General features: G+C 48.8%; 1 protein-coding gene across 21 annotated transcripts in view; it reads left to right on the top strand.

Moving 5' to 3' along the window:
* Positions 1-23802, top strand: part of EHMT1 (euchromatic histone lysine methyltransferase 1) — a 151952-nt gene that overhangs the window by 103829 nt on the left and 24321 nt on the right. For all 21 annotated transcript variants that reach the window (XM_079112741.1, XM_079112748.1, XM_079112755.1 and 18 more), the window contains 7 exons: positions 844-989; positions 7333-7476; positions 8419-8645; positions 10053-10226; positions 11312-11394; positions 12360-12466; positions 21601-21723. In XM_079112741.1, the coding sequence (XP_078968867.1) occupies positions 844-989; positions 7333-7476; positions 8419-8645; positions 10053-10226; positions 11312-11394; positions 12360-12466; positions 21601-21723 (1004 nt within the window). The remainder of the gene's footprint in view (positions 1-843; positions 990-7332; positions 7477-8418; positions 8646-10052; positions 10227-11311; positions 11395-12359; positions 12467-21600; positions 21724-23802) is intronic.

Raw genomic sequence — 23802 nt, forward strand, 5'->3', positions numbered from 1 at the left:
CATTTTAATTTACTTTGACAGTTATTTTTAGATATGAGTACAAGAGCTAATTATTTTTAATAGAGGGAATAGTGCTTGAAACATTGATCTGCCTTCTAATTTCTGCTTTAACTGTCTCACAAGATAGGACAGGCAGGGTGGCTGTCCCCTTTGGAAGCAGTGGGTCCTGCAGCTGCTAGTGAGACTTGGGGGTCTTCCTGGCAGCTGCCACCCTCTTACAGGAGCCAGGTTCTGCTTCCTAGGCTTCCCTGCCCCTGGCAAGGGGAGATAGGGCCAACTCCACATCATCCTCTTTGCTGTCAGTGATAAGTGCTGTTGCCATTAGCAACTTTCTCTGCCCTGATTGTCATTTAGTTTACTTCCTTGTTTTCTGCAATTATTTCCTTCTTCAGACTAATAAATGGGCTCTTTTGGACTGTGGTGGTAGGCGAATAATATTCTAGATGATAAATTAATCATTATTGAAGCCCTCCAAATTTAATTTTTTTGTGGTGGAATTTTTAAAACCAAGTGAGGAACACAAGGTCTCAACATGTAGTGGATCTTTCTTCGTGTGAAAACCAAGGGTTTGGGAGTAGCTGATGAAGGCACGACCTCTACTATTGACCGTTGGCATGGGCCCGAGAACACGAATTGACACGTGATTCTTGGGACCTGGCAGGTGGCAGTCAGTGGGAGAGGCAGGGATGGCATCAAGGGGCCTCACGCACTTCCTGCTGAGAGCACTGCTGCCAGCCATGTTGCTTCTGCTCCTGTGCCTGAGGTCATTGAAGACCAGCTGCTCTCTGGATGGCCCCTGGGAGGTCAGGGCTGCACGAGCTGATGCGTGTCTGTGTGACTTAGGACTGGCCAGCGGTCCAGATGTGCTGGAGACAGACGGCCTCCAGGAAGTGCCTCTCTGCAGCTGTCGGATGGAAACTCCCAAGAGCCGCGAGATCACCACCCTGGCCAACAACCAGTGCATGGCTACCGAAAGTGTGGACCACGAAGTAAGCAAGTTTATTTTCTCTACAAAGCAGTGTGGGTCTGTCATGCCCCAGAAAGCCTAGCTCTCCCATTAAGCTCCAGATTATAGCTTCTTAGTCAGTGGCATTGGGACCAGGGACCCAAGTAGGCTCTGCAGTAAACCTCTCAAGTAGATTCTGGGAGTTAGTACAGGAGCGTGCAGGCCCAGAGTTTGTTATAAAGCGGGTTGATGTGCACACTGACTAAAATTGGCCTCTCCTGGGTCTTTCCTACTGTGCTGTGATCTCAGAAGGGAGCAGGTGGAGGTAGGAGCATCATACCACAAGAGCCTGCTGCCCAGGATGGTGGCTTCTGGCAAGACAGGTCAAGCCAAACAGTTTGGTGAGCTTGAGTTACTTCCCTCCTGCCACCTGTGACTCAGACACTGAGAGGGTTTCACTGCTGCTTTCTCACTTACTCTGTCCAGAAGAAAAGAGGAAGAATAGGCAGTGCGGAGAGGGAATGCCTTTTCTGAGAGTTTCTCCACTGCTGTTTGGCAAGATTTCTTTCAGCCTGTGGAGCCACTTGGCTGTGGATTGCTGTGGGGAAGGACTGAGCAGAAAGCTTGTTGGTGTGAGGCCAGGAGAGGTCTTCTGCCCCAGACCTGTGCCCTCTAGGGGAAAGACAAGATTACACATGGTGCCTTGGTCCTGTCTTCCAGCCATCCTCTTTGGAGCTGCAGTTTTGAGTCTTAGCTTTCTAAGTGTTAGGAGCGAGTGATGTGTTGATAGCAACAGCAGCTCTTACTGCATCTCTGTGCTGGGTGCTGCCTGAGCCATTCCATGTGTAGGTCCTGCGATCTCCTTATGCTCACAGATGAGGATAGAGGGGCCAGGCAGCACCCTGTTCAGGTAGGTCCCTGGTTCCAGAGAAAGGGCAAGAGCAGGCCTTTTCAGAGATGGCCAGTGTGGGCTGAGCTGTTGGAGACTCGCTCGGTGACCCTTTCCTGGCTCCTCTGCACACAGCCAGAGTTCCTGATCCAGAGGTGCTGTTTCTACTAATGCTTCTGGCCTGGAACCACATGAAAACCACATCTGGTGCTGGAGCTCATCTCCCTGTGAATCTGTGTCTGCCTCCGGGTTCTTTCTGTGTCTTGCCAAGGAAGAGCCCGGCCTTGCTGGCTTCTCCCAGGCTGTGGTGGCTCTGCAGCTCTTGCCCAGTGTCTCCTCCCAGGTGCCTCTGGCCATGTCTCTGTCATGCTCAGACGCTTCAGAGCCCTTAGCCTCATAGTGAGAGGAGCTTTCTGCAATGAGAAAGTGGAGAGTACAGCTCAGCCCAGGGTCCCTTCTCCCTTCTACCTCCAACAGCGCCTACTTCACTTTCTTGGCCGCTTCTGGTTTTGAGCCACTTTTAAAGCGAGCCCCAGGTCACCACACATTTCTGAGTATGTAACTGTTCAGAAAAAAGCAACATTTAATATTTTCTCACATGAAAGCAATGCACCCATAGCAGTTATTTTCTAAGTAGCGCCTCACTCAAAGTCAAATGCCTCTGTCAAAAAAAAATGTCGGGCTGGGGAGATAGTTCAGTTGGTAGAGTGCTTGCCTTGTAAGCACAAGGCCCTGGGTTCGATCCCCAGCACCACAAAAAAAAAAAAAAAAAAAAAAAATGTCTTCACATATTTTTCTCTTGTTGGATCTAAACAGGTTCCACTCATTGTGTCTGTGGTAAAATCGGAAAGTCTTTGTTATGCTCTGTCTACCACTTCTCTTGTTTCCTGCCCCACTGACCTGTTGAGGAAACTGGGTCCAGATTCTGGACTCGGCTGATAGCTTTTTCGTGCTGTTTAGGTTGTTCCCCTTTATTCCTGTAGTTTGAAAATTGGATCCAAAGACCAGTGCATTCAAGTACTTAGAACTTGTGTTTCAGGGCATGGTTTTGGCAAGGATTCTCTGGAGGGTGTGCTGTGAGGCGGGAGGGAGGCCGAGGCGAACTCCCTTTTCCATGAGGGTTCTGCCCCTTCTGCTTCTGTCTGAAGGCTTCGTTGCCCCTGGTGACCACCAGCCACCCGAGTCTTGGCTTCCTTATGAGTTGCAGAATGGCTTTTCCTCCGATGTCAGACTGTTGGAGGTCTTTAGTACAGACTACCTTTCCCACGTCTGCTGGGCTACTTGGCATCCCTGCAGGTTTCATACCGGATGGGTAGAATGCATGGCTGCGTCTCTCTTCTCAGAGTAAGGCACAGGACTCTGACGGCTTCTGTTGGTCTACAGTGGGCTTGATTTGCACCCCCATCCCTCCCTGTAACTTTCTTAGGAACGCATGGTCTTTTCTGTGTTTTCATGTGTTGTAAACTTTTTTTGGTGTAAAATTAAACATAGGTCTAGAAAATCACAAAGCACTGTCAGGTTTAGCCAGTTCATCTCAGGTGAGTTCTGAAAGTACCATCAAAATCAAGGTCAAGGTCAGGAAATGGAACTTGACTCTCCCCTGACTCACCCAGGCTGTTAGATCCTCAGGCTCCTGCCTTCTGGACCCATGAATCCCACACTCAGGTCACAGTTCAGCAGGTCCCTCTATGTTTCTTGGCATAACTGCAGCTCGATAAGGAGATGGGACCAGATTCAGCTCAGTCCCTTTGCACGACTTTGGGGTAATTAGCCCAAGACCAGGCACCACATAATTGCTTTTCTCCCTTTTTCTGGTGTTAGCAGCTGTTGTTGCCTGATGCCTATATTTTTGATGTGTTGGGAGGTTTCAAAGCGGTGCCCCCTGATCCTGTGGGTTATCTTGCATTTATTGGCTGGAATATCTCTGCCACCTCTTTACCCAGCAGCACTTCTCAGAGGCAAGACAGGTCTTTTGTTTACCAGTTCCTGAGGTACTGAATTGTTCTCTATCAGCTTCTAAAGTCGATCAGTTTTTCCTTTTGCAACATCATTATGGACTCATGAATTTGGTCATGGTCAATGGGTGTAATTCTTTGTGTTATTGTTGAAGTTCAGGTAGCCCTGTGTTGACCCATTGGACCCTCTTCCTGTTGATGGGGCAGTGTCTGTGAGGTCAGAACTGTTTTCCCAATGACACGAAGAGGCTATGAGTCTTGTCTCCCTGCTGCACCCCCCACCCCCCAATTGTGATCAAACCCAGGGGTGCTCTACCACTGAGCTACATTCTCAGCAACTTTCAGGGTTATCAAATTACACAAGGGTTGAAGATTGGTTCCCAGTGTGAGCACATCAACGGGTGCTCCTATGGCAGCTAGAAGCATGTTGGTCATGGTGAGATTCCGTGTTGCGGTAGATCATTAAGAAACCACCACTTGTGGAAAGAGTATCCATAATTATCATTTCTGGACTGCAGAAGCAGAAAATATAAGAGAATCCCTCATCTTTTATTAAACCAAACGTTGAAGAGTTTTGGAACTCATAGAAGATAATGACATTCTTTAAAATTTGTGATGTTTTGGAGGTTAGGGTATGTGTGGTAAAGCATCTGCTGAACATGTGCAAGGCCCTGAGTTTGGTCCCTGGCCCTTTAAAATTAATTATTAGACAATGTTTCAGAAAACAGTTTTGCATTAAAATATGTTCTTTATATTAATGTGATATTTATTGCTCTTTTTAAATTTATTTTAGTGGTACTAGAGATTGAACCCAGGGCACCCTACACTGACCATGTTACATGCCTGTCCATTTTATTTTTATTTTTTTGAAATGAGGTCACACTGCCTTGCCCAGGTTAGACTTGAAGCCTTGAACTTGTGATCCTGTCTCAGCCTCCCAAGTATCTGGGATTGCAGACTTGTACCACTCTATTTTTAAACAGATACTTTGAAATTTTCCCCATTTAAATTTCTGATTTGGTAAATATCAGTCACTATAACTCACTTTTAGTCTCCTTGGCCATTTTTAAAAGCCTGAGAAGACCTTGAGACCAGGATTAGGAGAGCCGCTGAGTGAAGCCTTCCCTGTCTGCTCCTGCAGTTGTGGCTCCCACCCTGTTTTAGAGTCTGTTCCCATCAGCCTTTCCTACAGGATCCCCAGAAGTTGTTACTGAGAGTTTCTGGAGACCTCCAGGGCAACACAAAACGTGTCCGAGAGAGACCCCCATTCCAGATGCCGCATGATCCTATCTTGTGATGGGGGGTGGGAGCTGACTTCCTGCTGATGACCTGATGGGTTTGCAGGCTGTGGGTTTTGGTTTGCTGTCTAGCTGCTCCCATTCTGTGTGGATTCCAGGAGGTACTGAGACCAAAGTTGTCTTCTCCAAAAGGTATTGTTCTTCTTTAGTGCTAAGCCTGTCTTGGCATTGGCCAGAAGGTGCCCCTCTCCGATAACTCCTCTTGACCTAGGTCAACAGCCAAGTACATAGAAAACAAAAAATGGAAAACGTGGTATTCTTAACTCTGAGGGGAGAAGTAATTTTAAGTGGTTCCAGAAAGGAAATGGAACTAGGTACCCCACCTGCTCTGCTGTGGACACTCCGGTGTCCCAGGTGCTGCTGAGCCAGATCACAGATAGCCCAGATTGTGGCAGGCACCAGAAGAGGACCACAGAGCACAGCCAGAGGAAGGCAGGTTGGAGTCTGTTTTGCCAACTCATTGCCTGATTATCCAGTCGCTTTCCATCCTGCTCAGTGCTTGCCTGGTGCTGCTGCTCTGCCAGGAATTCCTGAGGAGACTTGGGTTGCTTTGAGCGTGGATGTGCTTGTTCACTGACACTTTCTTTTATACCTTTGTTTTCCATCCCTGACTGGGTTCCACTGTCATTCCTTTGAAGACCTCTTTCTAAAACACCACCCTGCTTGCATTCTGCCAAGGACCCTCTACTCCAACTCTGTTCCCATTTCAGCAACTGGGCAAAGTCATGTATTTTATCATTTTTATGACTATGAATAAGATGTACTTATTATAAAACTTCAGATATGCATGAAGAAGGAAGTATAAATTGCCTCTTACTCCAAAACTGAGGTACTTACTATTTTTGTGTGTCCATCCAGAGTTGGTTGTGTATGTATCACATCGAGTTTCTTTTCCAAAGGGCTTCCTTTTTCCTGTAATGTATTGTAAATAGTTTTCCAGTCAGCAGTTGCAAATAATCTGCACCTGCACATCTTGACCAGGGCTCACAGTGGGGTCATTTGGTGGTGGCAGGGAGGAGGTGGCTTTTTTTTTTTTTTTTTTTTTTTTAAAGGATTATATGTGCCCTGCTTTTCCCTCCTTCCAGTTTTTGTTGCATGCATATGGGGTGATGACCAAGCTATCTTAAAAAATCCAAAATCCTCCCTGGTAATGCTTACATAATCCTGGGCGAAGCCCCTTGCTGGTCTGGCAGGTTGTGTGCACCCCCTGGGAACGTCCTGCCCCCACAGGTGGACCTGTGGGTTCTATTCTTCTATTGTTGCAAGTACAACAACACCTGTGTGGCTGTGTTCTTGTGCTAGGAATCACGTCTTCAGATGGTGTCTTAAGATGAAGCATTTGTAAGCTTTTTCATTCATATTTCTAAATTGCTTGTCAGAAACTCAGGGCTGCGTCCTTTCTGCACATCTCATGGCCGCTGGCCTGTGTCTGTAGGCCACGTTGAAAGACCGTGCCGTGCCCGTGCCGGCAGAATGAAAGAGTGCTGGAGGCTGTCGTATCGCATTCCTTTGATCACCAGATGTTTGAACGTTGTCGTTTGTTTCGGGAGCACTTGAGTTTGTCTGTCTGAATTGCCACTGTGTCTTTTGCTGGGCTATTCTTACTGTCTCGCTGGCTCTCAGAGCTTTACGTGGTGACACCAGCACCCTTTGCACCCTTTGTCCTCGTGGTAAATAGCCACCGCGTGCCTGGCAGCACATGGCCTCTCAGTGTTCTCATCTCCCATCAGCCACTGCTTTTCTCCAGAACTGTCCCTAAGTCCAGGGCTCTCAGGACCTCCAGGGCCACACCCCTCAGACAGACCAGCTGTCTCTCGCACCTCAGCTGTGACCCTGTTGTGTAGGCTGCTGCTACTGTCCTGGTCTCCTCAGGGGTTTGCCATGCGGTTCCTTGCAGAGCACCATAGTGAACTCTGCCGTCCTGCTCTCCTCTTACCCTGATGATGCCCTTGATTTCTGCCTGAGTTAAGGCACGGGTCCCCTCAGTGTGGTCCCTTGGCTGCTGCCTTCCACAGGCGGTGCAGAATACGAAGCTTCCCTCCTTGGGTTCCCAGTGCTGGTAGGTGTGCAGCAGGTTCTTCATGTGTTCCCAGTCAAGACCTGCCTTGCACTGCCCATGGCTCTTTTAGTAAGCTCCCACTTGCTGAGCACCTCCTCTGTGTTGGGCACTTGCCAGGGACTGGCAGGTGGGGGCACTGTCCCGTCACAGCTCTGTTACTAACCCCCGGTCTTGTCTGATTGCAGTTGGGCCGGTGCACAAACAGCGTGGTCAAGTATGAGCTGATGCGTCCATCCAACAAGGCGCCACTCTTGGTGCTATGTGAGGACCATCGGGGCCGCATGGTGAAGCACCAGTGCTGTCCCGGCTGCGGCTACTTCTGCACAGCGGTAAGAGCCCAGCCCACCTGGCAGGCCTCTCATGTCCCCTGTAGAAACTCAGCCCAGTGACTGGTCCCAAGTCTGGGGCCTACCCTGAGTAGGTCTTCAGTGCTTCAGGAGCCTTAGACACTCCTCCTCCTTCCTGTGGTGCGCCCTCTGCTCCTTGCACTGTACACTGCACTGTGAACTCTTGAGTACAGGGGAAGCACATCTCCTCCCTCTGCTGCACCCTCGTGTGTGGCTAGGATCTTGTCTTCACTGACTCCATCACATGTCTCCTCACCAGTGCCTGGGGCCCCCAGAACAGGTCCCTTCCCCATGGAGCCCTGGTGGGTACCTGCACTTGCCTTTGTCTGTAGCCTCAAGCTAAGATATCTGCTATTCCTTTGTGACCTGGGCCAGGAGCTTCTACTCCAGGTCTTGTCTTGGATTCTACACCTCGTGCTATCCCCTGTCTTCCAACACCCTTTTTGTTCTGCCGAGTAGAGCTGCTTCTCTGTGTCGTCCTGTCTAGCTTTTTGCAGGAGTGGCCATTCTTGTGGTGCTTGTCTGCACAGTGCTCACTGAAATGCCAGCAGTGTCTCCTTCACCCTCTGACCCAAGATACTTATTCCACCTGCCCTGCACAACATAGGCCCTCTGAGGTCCTCCTGGACCATATCCTCTTGTGAAGTCTCTTGCTCAGCTAGAGCATCTGAGCAGCGGTGGTCACTGGGGGTCGGGTGGGGGAACTGAGGTGACCTCTGCAGCTTCTGCTCTCTCTGGAAGCTGCAGGCAGATGTGGGTGCTCTAAGCAGATACACTGTTCTTGCTTCCCAGCAGCAGTGCTTGGGACCAGGACTGAGCCCTACCTGCTTCACTTGCTTGCTCAACCTGCCTGGCTCAGTAGAGCTGTTTTTCTGAGTGTTAGCTCCAGTTTTTTCAGAGTGACTTTTGTCTTCCTGTCTCTAGGGTAACTTCATGGAATGTCAGCCCGAGAGCAGCATCTCTCATCGCTTCCACAAGGACTGTGCCTCTCGAGTCAACAATGCCAGCTATTGTCCCCACTGTGGGGAGGACACCTCCAAGGCCAAAGAGGTGACCATAGCGAAAGCAGACACGACATCTACAGTGACCCTGGCCCCTGGGCAGGAAAAGAGCCTGGTCACCGAGGGCAGGGCCGACACGACCACGGGCAGGTACTTGACCACGTGGCTCTGGCTGGACCATCAGGCCGAGCCCCTGTTGAGTCCTTCTAGTTGTTGCTGGTTTCTCCTGCTTTATTCACAAGTCTCGGCCTACTTCTTTTTTCTACTTTTTTTTGGGGTACTGGGTATTGAACTTAGGGGTGCTGTGCCACTGAGCCCTATTCCCAGTCCTTCACTGGTTTTTATTTTGAGACAGGGTCTAAGTTGCCCATGCTGGCCTGGAACTTGCCATCTTCCTGCCTCAGCCTCCTGAGGCGCTGGGATCACAGATGCCTACCCAGCTTAGTCTCAGCCAGCTCTGATGCTCATTGTGAGTTCTGACATTTGAGAAACAGTGACATTCGTTGATCGCCATTTATTCATGGGTCTCTTTTAGTTTCTTTTTGTAGATTCAATTGCCTGTTTTGAATCAGTTTTCACACTACCTTACAGGTGTGTCTTTACAGTGTTTTGTCACTAGCACTGTTCCTGCAGTGGCTGTTTGTATAAGCCTGAAACATCCGTCAGCTGCTGCAGGCCTTTCCTGCTACACTCTTGTTTTTGATACTGGGGATTGAACCCAGGTCTGCTTAAATGCTGAGTTACATCCCCAGGCCAACCTCCCCCCCCACCCTTTTTTTTTCAATTTTAAGACAGGATCTCGCTGAGTTGCTGAGGCTCTCTTTGATTTTGTGATCCTCCTGCCTCAGCCTCCCAAGTCACTGGGATTACAGACATGCACCACAGTGCCCAACTCTGCTACACTCTTGGAAGCAGGGTAGAAGCCCTCCCTGGAGATAGGAGAACAGTCTGAATTAGAAGTATTCACAGAGACTTCTAGAATCAATCACCTTCCTGAAAGAGTCCAGTGGAAGTGACTAAAAATGTTATAGAGTTGACGCTGTCAGCAAGAGAAAAGGACAGATACAGCAACAAATTCTCCCTCCAGCCGCAGCCTGGTGGTAAGGGAGGTGACACAGAGACCCTTCCAGAATGGCAACAAAACCCACAGGCCACCCAGAAAAAAGGGAGTGCAGAGCTTAATAAGTTTCATGCTGACAGAAATAACCCAAAAAGTTAATTGAAGGTCTTTTAAAGGATGCAAATTGTGGACACCTCCGTACTAAAGATTGAAAGATATCAATTCAGTGGGTTCCTGTCTGCCGGGGGGGGGGTGTGGCAGGGAGGATAGGTGTGATGTTCTGGGAGCCTCACCCCCACGCTTGAGTGGGCTTCTGAATTTAGGGACGTCATACCCTGGACAAAGTAGGTAGCAAGCGGGCTGGCTATTATCTTTGCTGGAGAAGCAGCTTGCGTGGACAGGTCGAAGCACGTGGTGTTTTATGTTTTCATTGGTTCCCACAAGAAGAGAGGTTTTCGGATGCTGAAACCAACATTTCAATGATTTTCTCCCTGAAGCACTGCTGGAGCCCCACTCTCTGAGGATGACAAGCCGCAGAGTGCAGCTCCCCAGGTGCCCGAGGGCTTCGATCCCACTGGGCCGGTGGGACTGGCGAGGCCAACCTCTGGCCTTTCCCAGGGACCCGGAAAGGAAACCTTGGAAAGCGCTCTGATCGCTCTGGACTCGGAAAAGTAAGAGCTGGTTTCAGAGATGACTGCTGTGTTGTGCCCTGGGGGTCATGGTGCTGTTCAGCTGTGTGAGTGACACCACTGGTCAGAATGAGTCTCCTGTTCTTATGCTGTTTGGGGAACCATTGCAGTTGTCCTCTTCGTCATGCTGAGAACAGGAAGGGAGGCCCTTGGGCCTGATGAAGGACGGTCTTTTAGGCCCTGTCGACCCACTCCCTGGGTGCGCCGCCCACAGACCACTGGCACAGAAGCACCGTCCCAGGGCCCACCCCTGCCTGTGCAGGCTTTCCTGCCAGTTTCACACCCCGTATACCCAGATACCCATAGGCACTTCTGGCCTACAGGACACCCAGGTCCTCCCTTCCCTGGTATAGCCTCACCCTCTTCCAGGAGTAAGAGTAGCATGTCCACTCTTCCGTGAGTGGAAAACTCCCGGTGTTAACAAAGTTCTGGTGTACCTCTTCCTTTCCTGCGTGGGTCTCCCTGTAGCCTTCTCTCTGTTTGATCTCTAAGCCTGATCTTACAACGACTGTTCTGTTCACCTGTCACTCTCAGTCCCTGCTGTACCAACCAGGCCCTGACTGTTCCTGACCCCTACCTACCCCCTCCCCCCAGTTACTGCTCTACATTTAAACAATTTAGTTATTTAAGTTTTCACAGCAAAAAACCTGGGTCCCCAGCTCTTGCAGCCCCAGGCCCTTCTTTACTGCTGGAAGTTGGCTGGTGTAGCTTGGTGACAGCTCTTGTCACCCACTGTGCTGCAGGCAGAGACTGGGCTGTACACATGGCCTCATTGTTGCTGTGTTGTGGTGGCTCTTCAGGCCTCCCTCCACGTGCTGCAGAGTAGTGACTTGCCCTTGACCCTGGGTTCTGTTGCCACAGCTGCAGAAGCTCCTGGTGTGAGCATTCTCATGCTGTAACTGAGAGGAGGTTGGTTGTTCTGTTTGACTGTGAGGTGCCTCGGGACTGGTGGCTTTGATGTGTGTGACCTTGAGGAATTGGCAGGCAGCTGTCCCCCAGGGCCTTTGGCTTCCAGGTTTGCTGTTGCAACATGGGCTATGCTGACCACGTCCTCTGCTTTCCTACAGACCCAAGAAGCTTCGCTTCCACCCGAAGCAGCTGTACTTCTCCGCCAGGCAGGGCGAGCTGCAGAAGGTGCTCCTCATGCTGGGTGAGTTGCCTGCATGGGCACCTGAAGGAGCGGAGCGCAGTCCTGTTGGTTACCCCTTTCTTTTACGAGCCTGATCTTACCGTTGCTGTGTTCATGAGCCTCTGGTACATGAACGTGAGTGCCCAGTGGTGCCATCATGCTTCTGATGTTCGCGTTCACCTGCTCGTGGCACTAGTGGTCAAGTGCATTTCTGACTTCTGAGGAGGAAGCGGGTGACTATGAAATCAGTCAGAAATGTAGGTACCTGAAAGGCGAAACCAGTGCCTGGGCCTATTGCAAGGCCGCAGAGGGGGCTGAGGTAGTTGGCTGTGGACGGGTGGTGCTGTGCCCTCCTGCTTCCAGCAGCCATGCCTTGCACAGCCTGGGCTCTGAACCCACGGCTCTAGGCTTGATGTCTCAGCAGTTCATCTCCGGGTTGAAAGAGGCGATTTATAAAGTTTTTTGCCTGACAGCAAATCATGAGAGAAGTTAAACAGTTTAAGTTTCATTTAACTTTGACCGAAATGGCTATTTACTTTCTTCCCTCTCGACCTCACCTAGTCTTTAAGTCACTTCACTTCTGTATGACTGGCCTCTCTGCTGAGCATCTGACAGATGTCCAAGTTGTTGGTCGCAGGACCCCAGAGCCAGTTTTGCCTCTGTTAGTGTCCTCACGGGCCTGGGGTGGCCCAGCCCAAGAACGCACATAAACAGCCAGACCCCAAGTCAGGAAGGGTGTGAGGGAGGGGCGCCTGTCGTTACTGACCTCTGATGGACAGGCCTTCCTGCTGGCTCACATGTGAGTCCTGTACACAGAGACGGGGCCTGGCCCTGACCAGACAGAGTGGTGTGGTGGCTTGAGTGTGGCTCGGCATGGCTGTTTGTGTGGGAGGTAGCCGTCTCTGGGTGCCACAGCCATCAGGGTCACCTTGAGGCACATCTCTGGCAGCAGCTAACGTAACCAGCAAAACCGTGTTTGTTCACAGTTGATGGAATCGACCCCAACTTCAAAATGGAGCACCAGAACAAGCGCTCCCCACTGCACGCCGCGGCGGAGGCCGGCCACGTGGACATCTGCCACATGCTGGTTCAGGTTTGCAGGCGCGCTGCCCAGACCTCTCCCTGCTCTCCTCCGTGTTTGCTGGAGTGAAGCGACTCCAGGTCCTTGGCCCAGCTGAGGCAGCGCTGGTGCAGCTAGGCCACTGCAGGAAAGCCGCCTCCTGCACCTCGTGGCCCTGGGCTACCGGCCCTGCTCCAGCTGTTTCCTCTGGCGTCGGTCTCCATGCTCGCAGTCCCTCACATTGTGTGGCTATGCGTCCACTTGTTCAGTTTTAGTTTAGGTTTAGGTTTTGATATTTACTGACCTGCTGCCAAAGATGAGATCACTCCACCTAGATCTTCCCTCACCACCACTACCTGTTATTTCTCCATCTCCAGAACTTGCTTTAATTATATAAGAGGTGGTTTAAAAAAAATTAAATTTGTAACTGACATATAGTAATTGCACATATTTATTGGGTCCAGGGTGATGTTTCAAAATATGTATATAATGTGTAACAGATCTGGGCATTTGGTGTATCCATCACCTCAAATGTCAATCCTTTCTTTGGAGAACATTCAAGATCCTCTCTACTCGCTGTTTTGAAATATTCAGTTAATTGTGCCAATCAGAGTTACCCTGTTCTACTGTAGAAGATTAGAAGTGATCCCTCCTGCCAGCAGCTCCCTGTGCCCATTGGCCATCCTCTCCAGCCCCACCCCCACTGCCCCCTTCCCACCCTTCCCAGCCTCTGGGAACCACTCTTCTGTTCTTTGCTTCCACATTTAAATGAGAACATGCAGAATTGGTCCTTCTGCATCTGACTTGTGCCTCACATGATGTCCTTCATGTTATCCATGTTGCCACAAATGGCAGGACTTCGTTCTTTATGGCTGAATAATATTCCATTGTGTTCACCGCACATTTCCTTTATCCTTTCATCTGTGGAAGAACCTTGGTCGACAACATGTCTTGGCACTTGTGAACCTTGCTGCAGTCAGCACGTGAGAGCAGATTTCTCTTCGACATACCGATTTCCTTTCCTTCGCATATGTCTCAGGAGTGGGTGCCGAATCAAGATGATGGTTCTAATTCTGATTTTTTTGAGAAGCTCCATACTTCCCTAGTGACTGAGAAAGTTTAAATCCCCACCAGCAGTGTATAGAGTCTCCTGTCCACATTCTCACTAACACTTGTTACCTCTGTCATTTTGAAAATATTCTTTCTACTGAAAATGGCATATCTCACTGTGGATTTGATTTCCACTTCCTTGATGATTATTAACGTTGAGGATTTTTTCATATGTTTGTTGGCTGGTTTTTGTTTTTGTACCAGGGATTGAACCTAGGGGCACATTCACATCCCCAGTCCTAGGCCACCAATTTGCTTAAGGCCTCACTAAGTTGCTGAGGCTGGCTTTGAACTTGGAATCCTCCTGCCTCAGCCTCCCATGGTGCTGGGATTATAGGAGTGTGCCACTACGCCCAGCCTGTTTGTATATCTTCTTTTGAGAAATGTCTGTTCAGATCTTTTGTCCATTTTAAAATTGGATTTTTCTATCGCTTGAATTCGTTACACAGTATAGAATTTAACCCCCTGTTGAATGAATAGTTAGTAGGTATTGTCTTTCATTCTGTAGGTTGTCTCTCAACTCTGATGATTTTTTAAAAAAACATTTTTAATTGTAAATGGATACAGTACCTCTATTTTATTATTTTTATGTGATGCTGAGGATGGGACCTAGCGCCTCGTGTGTGCAAGGCAAGCGCTCCACCACTCAGCCCCAGCCCCAGCCCTCTGATGATTCTTTCCTTGGTGTGCAGAAGTTTTTTGGTTTAATGTAATCACATTTGTTGCCTGTGCTTTTGAGTCATATCCAAAAGCTCTCTGCCCGTACCAATGTCCTAGAGCATTTCCCAGTTTTCTCCTGCTAGTGCCACAGTTTCAGTTCCCACACTACTTGTTGAAGAGGCTGTCCTCTGTCCATTTTGTGTTCCTGGTGCTTTTTGTCAAAAAACCGTTGGCTATGAATATGTGGATTTATTTCTGGGTGCTCGATTCTATTGCACTGGTCTGTGTGCCTTGTTTTTATGCCAGGAGGCTGCTGATTTGGTTATTATGGCTTTATAGTGTGTGTTTAAGTCCAGTATTGTGAGGCCTCCAGCTTTATTCTTTTTGCTCAGGATTGCTCTGATATTCAGATATTTTTGTGGTTCCATATGAATTTTAAGAGTGTTGTTTTTCATTTCCATGAAGAATGTCAGTGGTGTTTTGATAGGAATTGCACTGAATCCGCAGTCACTTGTAGCTTTGTGTTTCATAGTACTCTTTCAGTTCATGTGCTTGGGAGTCCTCTTCAACTTCTTTCATCATTGTTCTGGAATTTTACCTCTTTGGTTAAATTCACATACACACACATTTGTATATGTATCTTTTGTTGCGATTTTGTTGTTACTGTATGAAAAACCTACTGAGTTTTTGTGCCCTGCAACATTACTAATTTCATGTGTCAGTTCTAACAGTTTTTTTGGTGGAGTCTTTAGGTTTCCCTGTATATAAAATCACAATATCTGAGCTGGGGAGATAGCTCAGTCGATAGAGTGCTTGCCTTGTAAGCACAAGGCCCTGCGTTTGATCCCCAGCACCCCCAAAAATAAATAAATAAATAAATAAAATAAAATCACAATATCTGCAAACAGGTAATGTGACCTGCTCCTTCCTGTTGGATGCCTTGTGTTTCTTTCTTTATCTGTCTGCTTTGGTCAGGGTGTCCAGTACTACACTGAATAAGTGGCCAAACTGCACATCCTTGCCTGGCCCTGGGTCTTGGACACACTCGGACCCTTCACCACAGTGGTGCCAGCTGTGTTGTGTCACCTCATGCTCCCTCTGTGCCTTGTTGTTGAGTATCATTGTTAGGAGGGGATGTTAAACACTATCAGAAGGTTTTTCTGCATCTGTCAAGGTGATTGTGTTTGTGTCCTTTGTGATGCAAATACAAGTCACTCTTTTATTTATGCATATTGATTCCTGGGATGATACCCCCACTCCCGCCCATGGTTATGAGCTTTTTGAAGTACTGTTGGATTCAATATGGTAGTATTTTGTCAGGAAACTTTAATGTATCTACATGTGGGAAATTGTTCTGAAATCCATTTTTCATTGTGTCTTCTGGTGGTTTTTGTTATCAGGATAGTGCTGGCTTCGTAGAATGAGTTGGGAAGGGTTCCCTCATTTCATTTCTTTTTTTCTCTTTCTTTCTTTCTTCCCCCCACCCCCCTTCCCTTTGGTACTGGGGATTGAACCCAGGGTAGTTAATCACTGAGCCACAGCCCCAGGCCTTTTTGTATTTTATTTCAAGACAGGGTCTCACTGAGCTGCTTAGTGTCTTGCTAAGTTGCTGAGGCTGGCTCTGAACTTGCAATCCTCCTGCTTCAGCCTCTTGAGCTGCTGGGATTACAGGTGTAAGCCACCACACCTGGCTGCTCCTTTCATTTCTTTGGAAAAGTTTGAGAAGGGTTAGCATTAGTAGTCTTTGAAGGTTTGGTGAAATTCAGCATTGAGATCATCCAGTGCTGGACTTTTCATTGTTGGGTAACTTTGCTGCTGATTGAATTGTTACTTAATGGTCTTTTGAGATGATTTATATCCTGGTGGCTCAATGTTGGTAGATTGTATGGGTTCAGAAATGTATTCATTTCTTGTTCTTGGGTTGTCATAATGGTCCCAGAGATAGTCAGCTTTTTATTGCTGCGATTGAAACACCTTCCACAGACAGCATGGAAGAGGAAAGATGAATTTTGACTCATGGTTTCAGAGACTTTGATCCATGGTGCTGTGCCTCCCTTGCTCTGGGCCGAGGTGAGGACAGCATCATGGCAGAGGAGAGTACCTCAGCCCATGGCAGGCGGGAAGCTGAGAGACAGCCCTTTCAGGCTCACTGTAGTGGCCTGCTTCCTTCAGCCTGGTCCCACACCCTGGGGTAGTTGGTGTTTTTGTGTGAGGGATCTGTGCAAAGTGGGTGGATGTCCAGCTCTTACTCAGTGGAGTCCTCCTCTCCTTTAGATCTGGGGCGTTTGCTTTGGGCAGCTGTGCTCTAGCAGGGGTGTGGATCTCCTGTGGTGGTGGTTTGCTCTGGTTGAACGGCCCCCGTACATGACCTTTTGTCTGACTCCTGCTCTACCTGATGGGAGCAGGCCCAGTCCTACTGGCTTTGGTTTCCATGTGTGTCCATGTGTTTGCATTCAAGGCTCTTGGAAGTGAGGACCCTCGATCTGTTGCTTTCTGGTACTGCTGTGTATCCTGGTCTTTTCCTTCAGCATCCCAGTGTGTCCTGGTGGCTTGGTGGCTTTCAGTGCTGATGGGGTGAGTCTCCTTTCTCTGGGTGTCTCCTCTCCTGTTGAATGTGCACCCCAGGTTTCCAGGGTGGTAGTTGTCTTTCTTTTGCTTCAGGCAGAAGGCTCCCTAAGTGTTTCTCCTGGGGCTGGGCTGGTGCTGGGTTTGTTTCTCTCTCATTTCTTGAGGTATGGCATTCTCAGCTGTTTTTTTCCCCTCAGCATCCCACTCTCTCTTGGCCTACAGGGCTCTGCTCAGTCTGCTGCTGGCCAAGATGGAGTCTCTGGTATGGGCTGTGCTGCTCTTCTCTTTCCCTGGTGATTTGTGTTGAGATTGGTCAGCATCCCTGGGCTTCCCAATGGAGATCCAAGCTTGTAGGTTCTCAGCAGCTACTTTGTTGACTAGCTATTCTGTGTCTTTTCTCTTTCCCTGCTTCTGGAACACTCATATTTGCCCTTGTTGGCTCTCTTGTCAGTGTCCCAAGTCTTGTGGGCTTTTTTGTTCTTTTAAGTGTATTTATATATATATTTTTTTTATTCTAGTAGTTTGGTCTGACTGGCTTATTTCCAAAGACCTGTCTTCAGGCTTAGAAATTGTCTTGAGCTGAGCCATCTAGTCCACAGGGCATGTTTGTTTGTAGATCATTGTTGTCTTGTGTTTGCACGGTTGGGTGGATGTGGTTTCTGCACAGGCTCAGGACTGCCTTATCCACTCTGTGGGTGCCATGCCATCCTCTTGCTTGGTGATGACCTGTGTTGCAGATGCCACACTGAGTCTGATGCACCCTACCTTCTGACCCTTCGCATTGACTGTCCTTGGCTTCTGGAAAGCTTGGGGACTGTCATTTAGCCCCACTAGTCCTAAGTCTCACCTCATGGTAGTTGGGGTTCTTTGCAGTCCCGTGTAGTGTCGGCATGCTCTGACAGTGCAGGGTTCACATCCTTCGTGTTCTTTCCCTGTGTGACTTGGAGAAACACCCTCCTGTCTGCCTCATCTCTCCAGCTAGCACTTGGGGATGGGGCTTTTGGACTGCTTCCTGGCGGAGGTTTCCTCCTCACCTGCCACTGCACTTCCTAGAGCTGTTCTTAGTCCTGAGGGACTCTTCAGCTGTGCACCTTCTAGAGCAGCTTCCAGTCCTGAGGGACTCTTCAGCTGTGCTCTTACCCTTGGAAATCCCAAGAACCCTTTCCTGTTCTCTGATCATCTTCTTCTATGGCCTCTTAGTCCACCCTACTTCTCTGAAGGCATCGCTTGGAGTTACAATGACATTCTGTGCTGCCCACAGAGCACCCTGAGGTGACTAGGCCAGCATTGAGGTCTGGTCAGCCAGAGTGTGGCAGGGTCCCCAAAGGATGCATTGGGTGAGTGTTAGGCTGCTCAGGGGAAGGGTGACGTGGGAAGAGGGGATAGAACGGTGTAGAACCTGGGACCCGAGAGCAGGTGCCAGCAGAGCCAGGGATGCTGCTGTGAGGGTGGATGGGGTAGAGTTGCAGGCCACCCTGGGACACAGGCACAGCAGGGGTGAGGCCCAGTGGTCCCTGGGGCAGGGGAGATTCCCTCTCCATCCACTGGGGGTGTGCCTGCTCTGGAAGGTGCTCCTCTGGACCTGGAAGTCTTGGTTGCCAGTCATTTCCTCTCAGTTCATTTAGGGTGACCTTGCTATCCTGACTCTATTCCTGAGAATCAGATTATCACTCTTTATAAGGACATTGTTTTTTTCCTTGGCTTGTCTTTTTTAAAAAAATAAGGAGCTGGGGTTGTAGCTGAGCAGTAAAACATGTGTTTAGCATGCTTATGGCTCTGAATTCAATTCCTGTGACCAGAAACCCAGTGCAGATAAGTGTGCGTGTGTATGTGTGAGTGTGCCACACGTTTGGAGAAGTTTGAAGAAGAACCACGCAAGCACCCTGGTTTCCTGTGGCTGCAAAGAGAGCTCAGCACTGCTGGCCCCCCGGGTGCTGTGCCCCAAGGCCGAGCTCTGCTGGCTCTCATTGTGGAGGGCCCATCTGCCTCAGTTCCCTGCTCCTTCCTCCAGACGACTCGGCTTGCTGTTATCCACTTTCAGCTCTATGTTGATGCAGATGGGCAGTGCAGATTCTTTTGTGTCTCGCTTCTTTCAGTCTCAAAAACACAAAACAAGAGCCAAATTCTCATTTGCAGAAACCAGGGTATCCCAGGTGGGACCAGCATTACTTCTTCTCTTTGCCATGGCTATGATTTGCACAGAGCTGTCCTTGGGGAAGTTGTGTGAGCTCTGTTCTGTGTCCACTGTGTCTTGTGAGGCTGAAGCTGTTACAAAAGGAAACGTTAGATAACTTGGGAACCCTTTGTATACAGGATTTTTTTGGGGGTGCTGGGTACTGGGGATTACACTCAAGGGTGCTCTACCATTGAGCTACATCCCTTGCGCTTTTAATTTTTTTTATTTTGAGACAGGTTCTTGCTAAGTTTAGCCTCGAACTTGTGATCCTCCTGCCTCCACCTCCCAAGTTGCTGGGATTACAGGTGTGGCCACTGCACCCAGTTGTACACAGGAATTCTTTATACCCTTTTCCTGAACACCTTTTCAGTACCTGGAAGTCTGGCCAGCCCAGCACAACTCACCTTTCATCTGATTCCCACCTACAGAGTTCATTGTTGCTACAAATCTTGGAAGATGTTCTTGTGTGTGAATTTTGTCTTTTCCTCCAATCCCGAGCAGTTCAACTGAGATTGCCCAGGAAAAGGAACAGAATGGGTTTATCTCTAGTTTTCCCTGAATCCCAGGGCATTGCTCCTCTGGGTTTCAGTGTTTGTGGGTGTCTTGCATCATCAGACTCCTGAAGCCCCCAGTGAAGACTAACACTGGTGTCAGGTGTTCACACCTCCCTCTGGGCCCATCCCAGGCTGAGCTGACCTGTGGGTCTCCTGTTTGCACTTGGTTTTGAGCTGTGTGTCCTACACCTACCTGTACAGGGGCCTGTTGAGAATGTGTGTGATGTCTGTCCGTCTTAGGGTTCACTGAGAGGCCTCACTGAAGCCCTGGTTTTGCTTGAGCCCCAGTGTGTCTGAACCTGCTGTGTGTGCTCTCTGGACTGAAGCAACAAATCGAATGACGAGGAGGTGGTTCTTAGCACTGCTGTGCTTGGTGCTCAGCCATGGGGAGCACCCCAGCCTTGCAGATAGTGCTCCTCTGCTGTTGGCCTGGACTCAGCCCTGGTCCTGTTCCAGGGGTGTGCACACCTGTGGTCTGGCTCCTGGGCTGACAGGCTCTGTGGGTCAATCTCAGCAGTGCCTTGTGTCTGGCTGCCCTGTCTGCCACCCTTGTGAGCCCGTGGGCTCCTCTTCACTGGTGGGATTATTTCCTAGCCTGCAGGCAGGGTCGCCTGTATCTACTCCCTCTGTTGTCTCCACCCTGGTGCTTTCTGTCCTGAGTGTTGATTCAAGACGGGCTCATGTGCCTGCTGAATGTGCCAGGCTGTGAAGCAGAAGTTGTGCCCACAGTGAGGTTTGGGAGTGCATGGTGGGCCTGCCAGTTTCAGGGTGAGTTTGGTAGGCCCCCTGCTGGATGTGTGGCAGGGTCCATGACTAGAAGCCACACTTCTTTGTGTTGTTTAGTCTGTTTACAAATCCCATTAGTCACCTGTTAAATCTCAGCTTTGACTCTTTCCTGACCGCCAACATTCTTTGGGCAATAACCCATACTTGGTGTCTTCCCCGGGGGTGCCTGTGAGGGCCTCTGCTTGTCTGCAGAGCTGGCATGCCAGATGCCAAGGTCAGAGTGACGTTCTGGAGGTCCAGGAGGAACAGAGCTGTGTGTGCTCTGTGCAGTCAGAGCGTGGTCCCCAAGTGCATCCCGACCCCCCTTGGCCTCACTCGCTGTGCATGGCCTCCACTCACCACCCTGTTCTCTGTGTGTGAAAATTACTTACTTGTTGAAGTCAGCTGCTGTGAATTCTGGCCTCCTGTGCCTTCAGATCTGGCAGCATGACCTAGGCTTCAAACTTATTTGAAATCAACTCTGTTTTCCCCTGTTTCTGTGTCAGCGCTCGGGTCAGTGTCACCTCTGGTCCCTGCCCTAGGAGCCTGCAGTTCTAGCCCATGACTCTGGGAACAGCCAGAACAGAACACGAGGGGTTCCTTTCAGAACCCCTAGTGAAGCACATGGCCTTTAACTGCTCCTGGCCTGTGTAACACTTCCTTGCTTAATGGTTCTGCATTTGTGTTTTAATTGCTGATAGCAAAAATAATGTTTTCACTTTATTTAATTGTAAATATTTATTTTATAAGCTAAATATTAGCTGTTGGTCTAAGAAGTTGGATGTTTCCCCTGTGGGGAAAAGGTTTCAGCTGCCAGCAGCTTATTTACTCTTGGCACACAGCCAGTGTTAAGTTGGGGGCTTTACCTATGTGTACCTGCTAGTTCACTAGTCTTTCTAGTTTCTTGCTTTATTAGAAAAATTGCTTCAAAATTCATATCACTGGAGGAAATTTGTTTGGGTTCTGTTAATTTTGGAAACTGGTGAAACAGCTGGAGAAGCAGGCAGCAGACCCAACAAGATGGGGTGCCCTTCCGCATGCCCCTTCTCCAGGCCACTTTGCACCATCTTTCTCACTTCTAAAGTTGTTGTCACACTGCTATGCTGTGAGTATTTTCTATCAGGTTAATTTATAAATGAGACTTAGCAAAAACACTGCTTATACTGGAGCTTGATAGTAATAGAATGACTGTCTTGAATGGAAGACCCAGACGTAGTCTGTAAAGTTTTCAGCTGCTCACTCAGTCTCCTTTATAGATGTGGAAGCATCTGTGCTTGTGGTGAGGGCTACAGTAGCTTCTCTCCCAAACACCTGAACTGTCCTTGTTTTACCAGGCGGGCGCCAATATTGATACCTGCTCGGAGGACCAGAGGACCCCACTGATGGAGGCTGCAGAAAACAACCATTTGGATGCAGTGAAGTACCTCATTAAGGCCGGGGCACAAGTGGATCCAAAGGTACCCCCATCACGTTCATGTTCCTACTCTGTACGTAGGCCTTTCTCAGAAACGCAAACGGGGATGGTTCCTCGCTGGAACACTGTTAGGAACTGGTAGCCTTCAGACATTTACCCAGTCATCCAGAAGTCTCTCTTCACCTTCTGAGGTGACCTGGTGTATTAGTGGCCATCCCAGGTAAGCACCAGGCCCCTGTGCGGAAGCTTCCAGCCACCTTCACACAGTGCACTTCTCCTCTCTGTCTTCTACCCAGGGTAGTGAGGTAGGAGGAGAAATAGCATCCATCTTGGGTAGAAAGAAGGAAGCTTGTCTCTGTTCTTTTATCTGTAGGAAACCTAAAGAATCCACAGAAATGTTATTAGAGCTGACAAATGAGTTCACCAAAGCAGTAAGATACAAAATCAACACTCAAAAATGAGTTCTGTTTTTATGTACACTCACAGTCATCTCTCCAAAAATGAAGAAATTAATTCCATTTATAGTAGAGTCAAAAAGAGGAAAAACATCAATGAAGCAAATAGCCTGTACATCGAAGACTGCAAAGCACTGCTGAAAGAAGTCAGAGGAGCCACGCGCGAAGGGAGAGGCCTCCCATGGTTAGAGAGCAGAAGCTCAGTGTGTAGTTAGAATGAAGTACCACCCAGCGCAATCTCCTGAGTCCGTGCAGTCATTACCAAAATCCCAACAGCCTTTTTTATGGAAACAGAAAAGCCCATCCTGAAGTTCATGTAGAGTCTCAAGGACTTGGAACAGCCAGTTTTTGAAAAAGAATGGCAAAGTTTGGAGACTTCACCCTTCTCAATTTTAAAAACTTCCTATAAAGCTGCAGTAATGAAAACAGCATGGTATGGGCATAAAGACAGCAATGTAGACCCGAGGAATAGAAGAGGCCAGAAGTGAACCCTTGTGTGTGTAGCCAGGTAACTTTTACTGGAGTATGAGAGTCATTTGATGGGCAAAGGACAACTTTTCAACAACGGTGCCAGGAACACTCGGTACCCGCATGCAGAAGAATGCGTTAACACCATTTATGAGAATAAATAACAAGATGGATCAAAGAACTAAAGAGCTAAAACTGTAAAACTCTTGGAAAACAAAGTTTCATGACCCTGGATTTGGCAGTGATTTCTTGCCTATGATACCAAAAGTACAGACAATAAAAGAAATTAGATAAACTTCATTAAGCTTAAAAATCTATGCATCAAAGGACATCATCAAGAGAGTAAAAAGACAACTTGCAGGATGGAGAATCATTGGCAAATTCTGTATCTGATATAGGGTTTCTATTCAGAATACTTGAAGTCTTAGAACCCAAATGATACAATTCAAAATGGTACCAGTTTTGAAGAAAAGATACACAAATGGGCACTTAGGAGATGAAGAGATAGTTGACCTTATAAGTCATCCAGGAAATGCACCTCACACCAGCAGGAGGGCCGTCCTCTGGAAGCTGGAAAGGGAGTGATGGTGAGGAGGTGAGACCCCAGCCCTCGTGCGAGGCAGCAGCCTCTGTGAAAGCCAGACCCGAATTGCTGTGTGAGTCAGAGCTCCACCCAGCTGTGCCAGAGGCAGGTGTGCTGAGATCTGACGACCAGCGCTGTTCCCAGCAGCTGGAGAGAAGCAGTGCCCGTGTCCAGCCGCAGGTGAAGGATCTGCACATGGTCCACCTGTACAGTGGCATGTCAGCATGGTGGACCTACAGGACACAGGGTGAAAGGAGCCAGACCCAAGAGGCAGGTGCCATGTGCTTCTGCTGGCCAAGGGCCCTGGAACAGGCAGGTGCAGGACCCCACTGAGGGCCCGGGACCTGTTGTTTCATGGGCGTACCCTTTTTGTTTGGGGGTAATGAAAAAGTTTTGAAATTATGATGACATAGTAAGTATAATTAACACCTAGTGAAGTTTGTACACTTAAAAATGGTTAAAATGGCAAATTTTATGTCATACATTACCACAACAGAAAATGTAAAGGAACGGGGGGCGGGGTGTGTGGCTCAGAGGTTGAGCAGGTACCTCACATGTAGGAGGTGGTTCCATCCCCAGTGCCACAGAAACAAAAGCATGAGGAGTATTTAGTCAG

This window comes from Sciurus vulgaris (genome assembly GCF_902686455.1).
Source record: "Sciurus vulgaris genome assembly, chromosome: 15".
Taxonomy (NCBI): domain Eukaryota; kingdom Metazoa; phylum Chordata; class Mammalia; order Rodentia; family Sciuridae; genus Sciurus; species Sciurus vulgaris.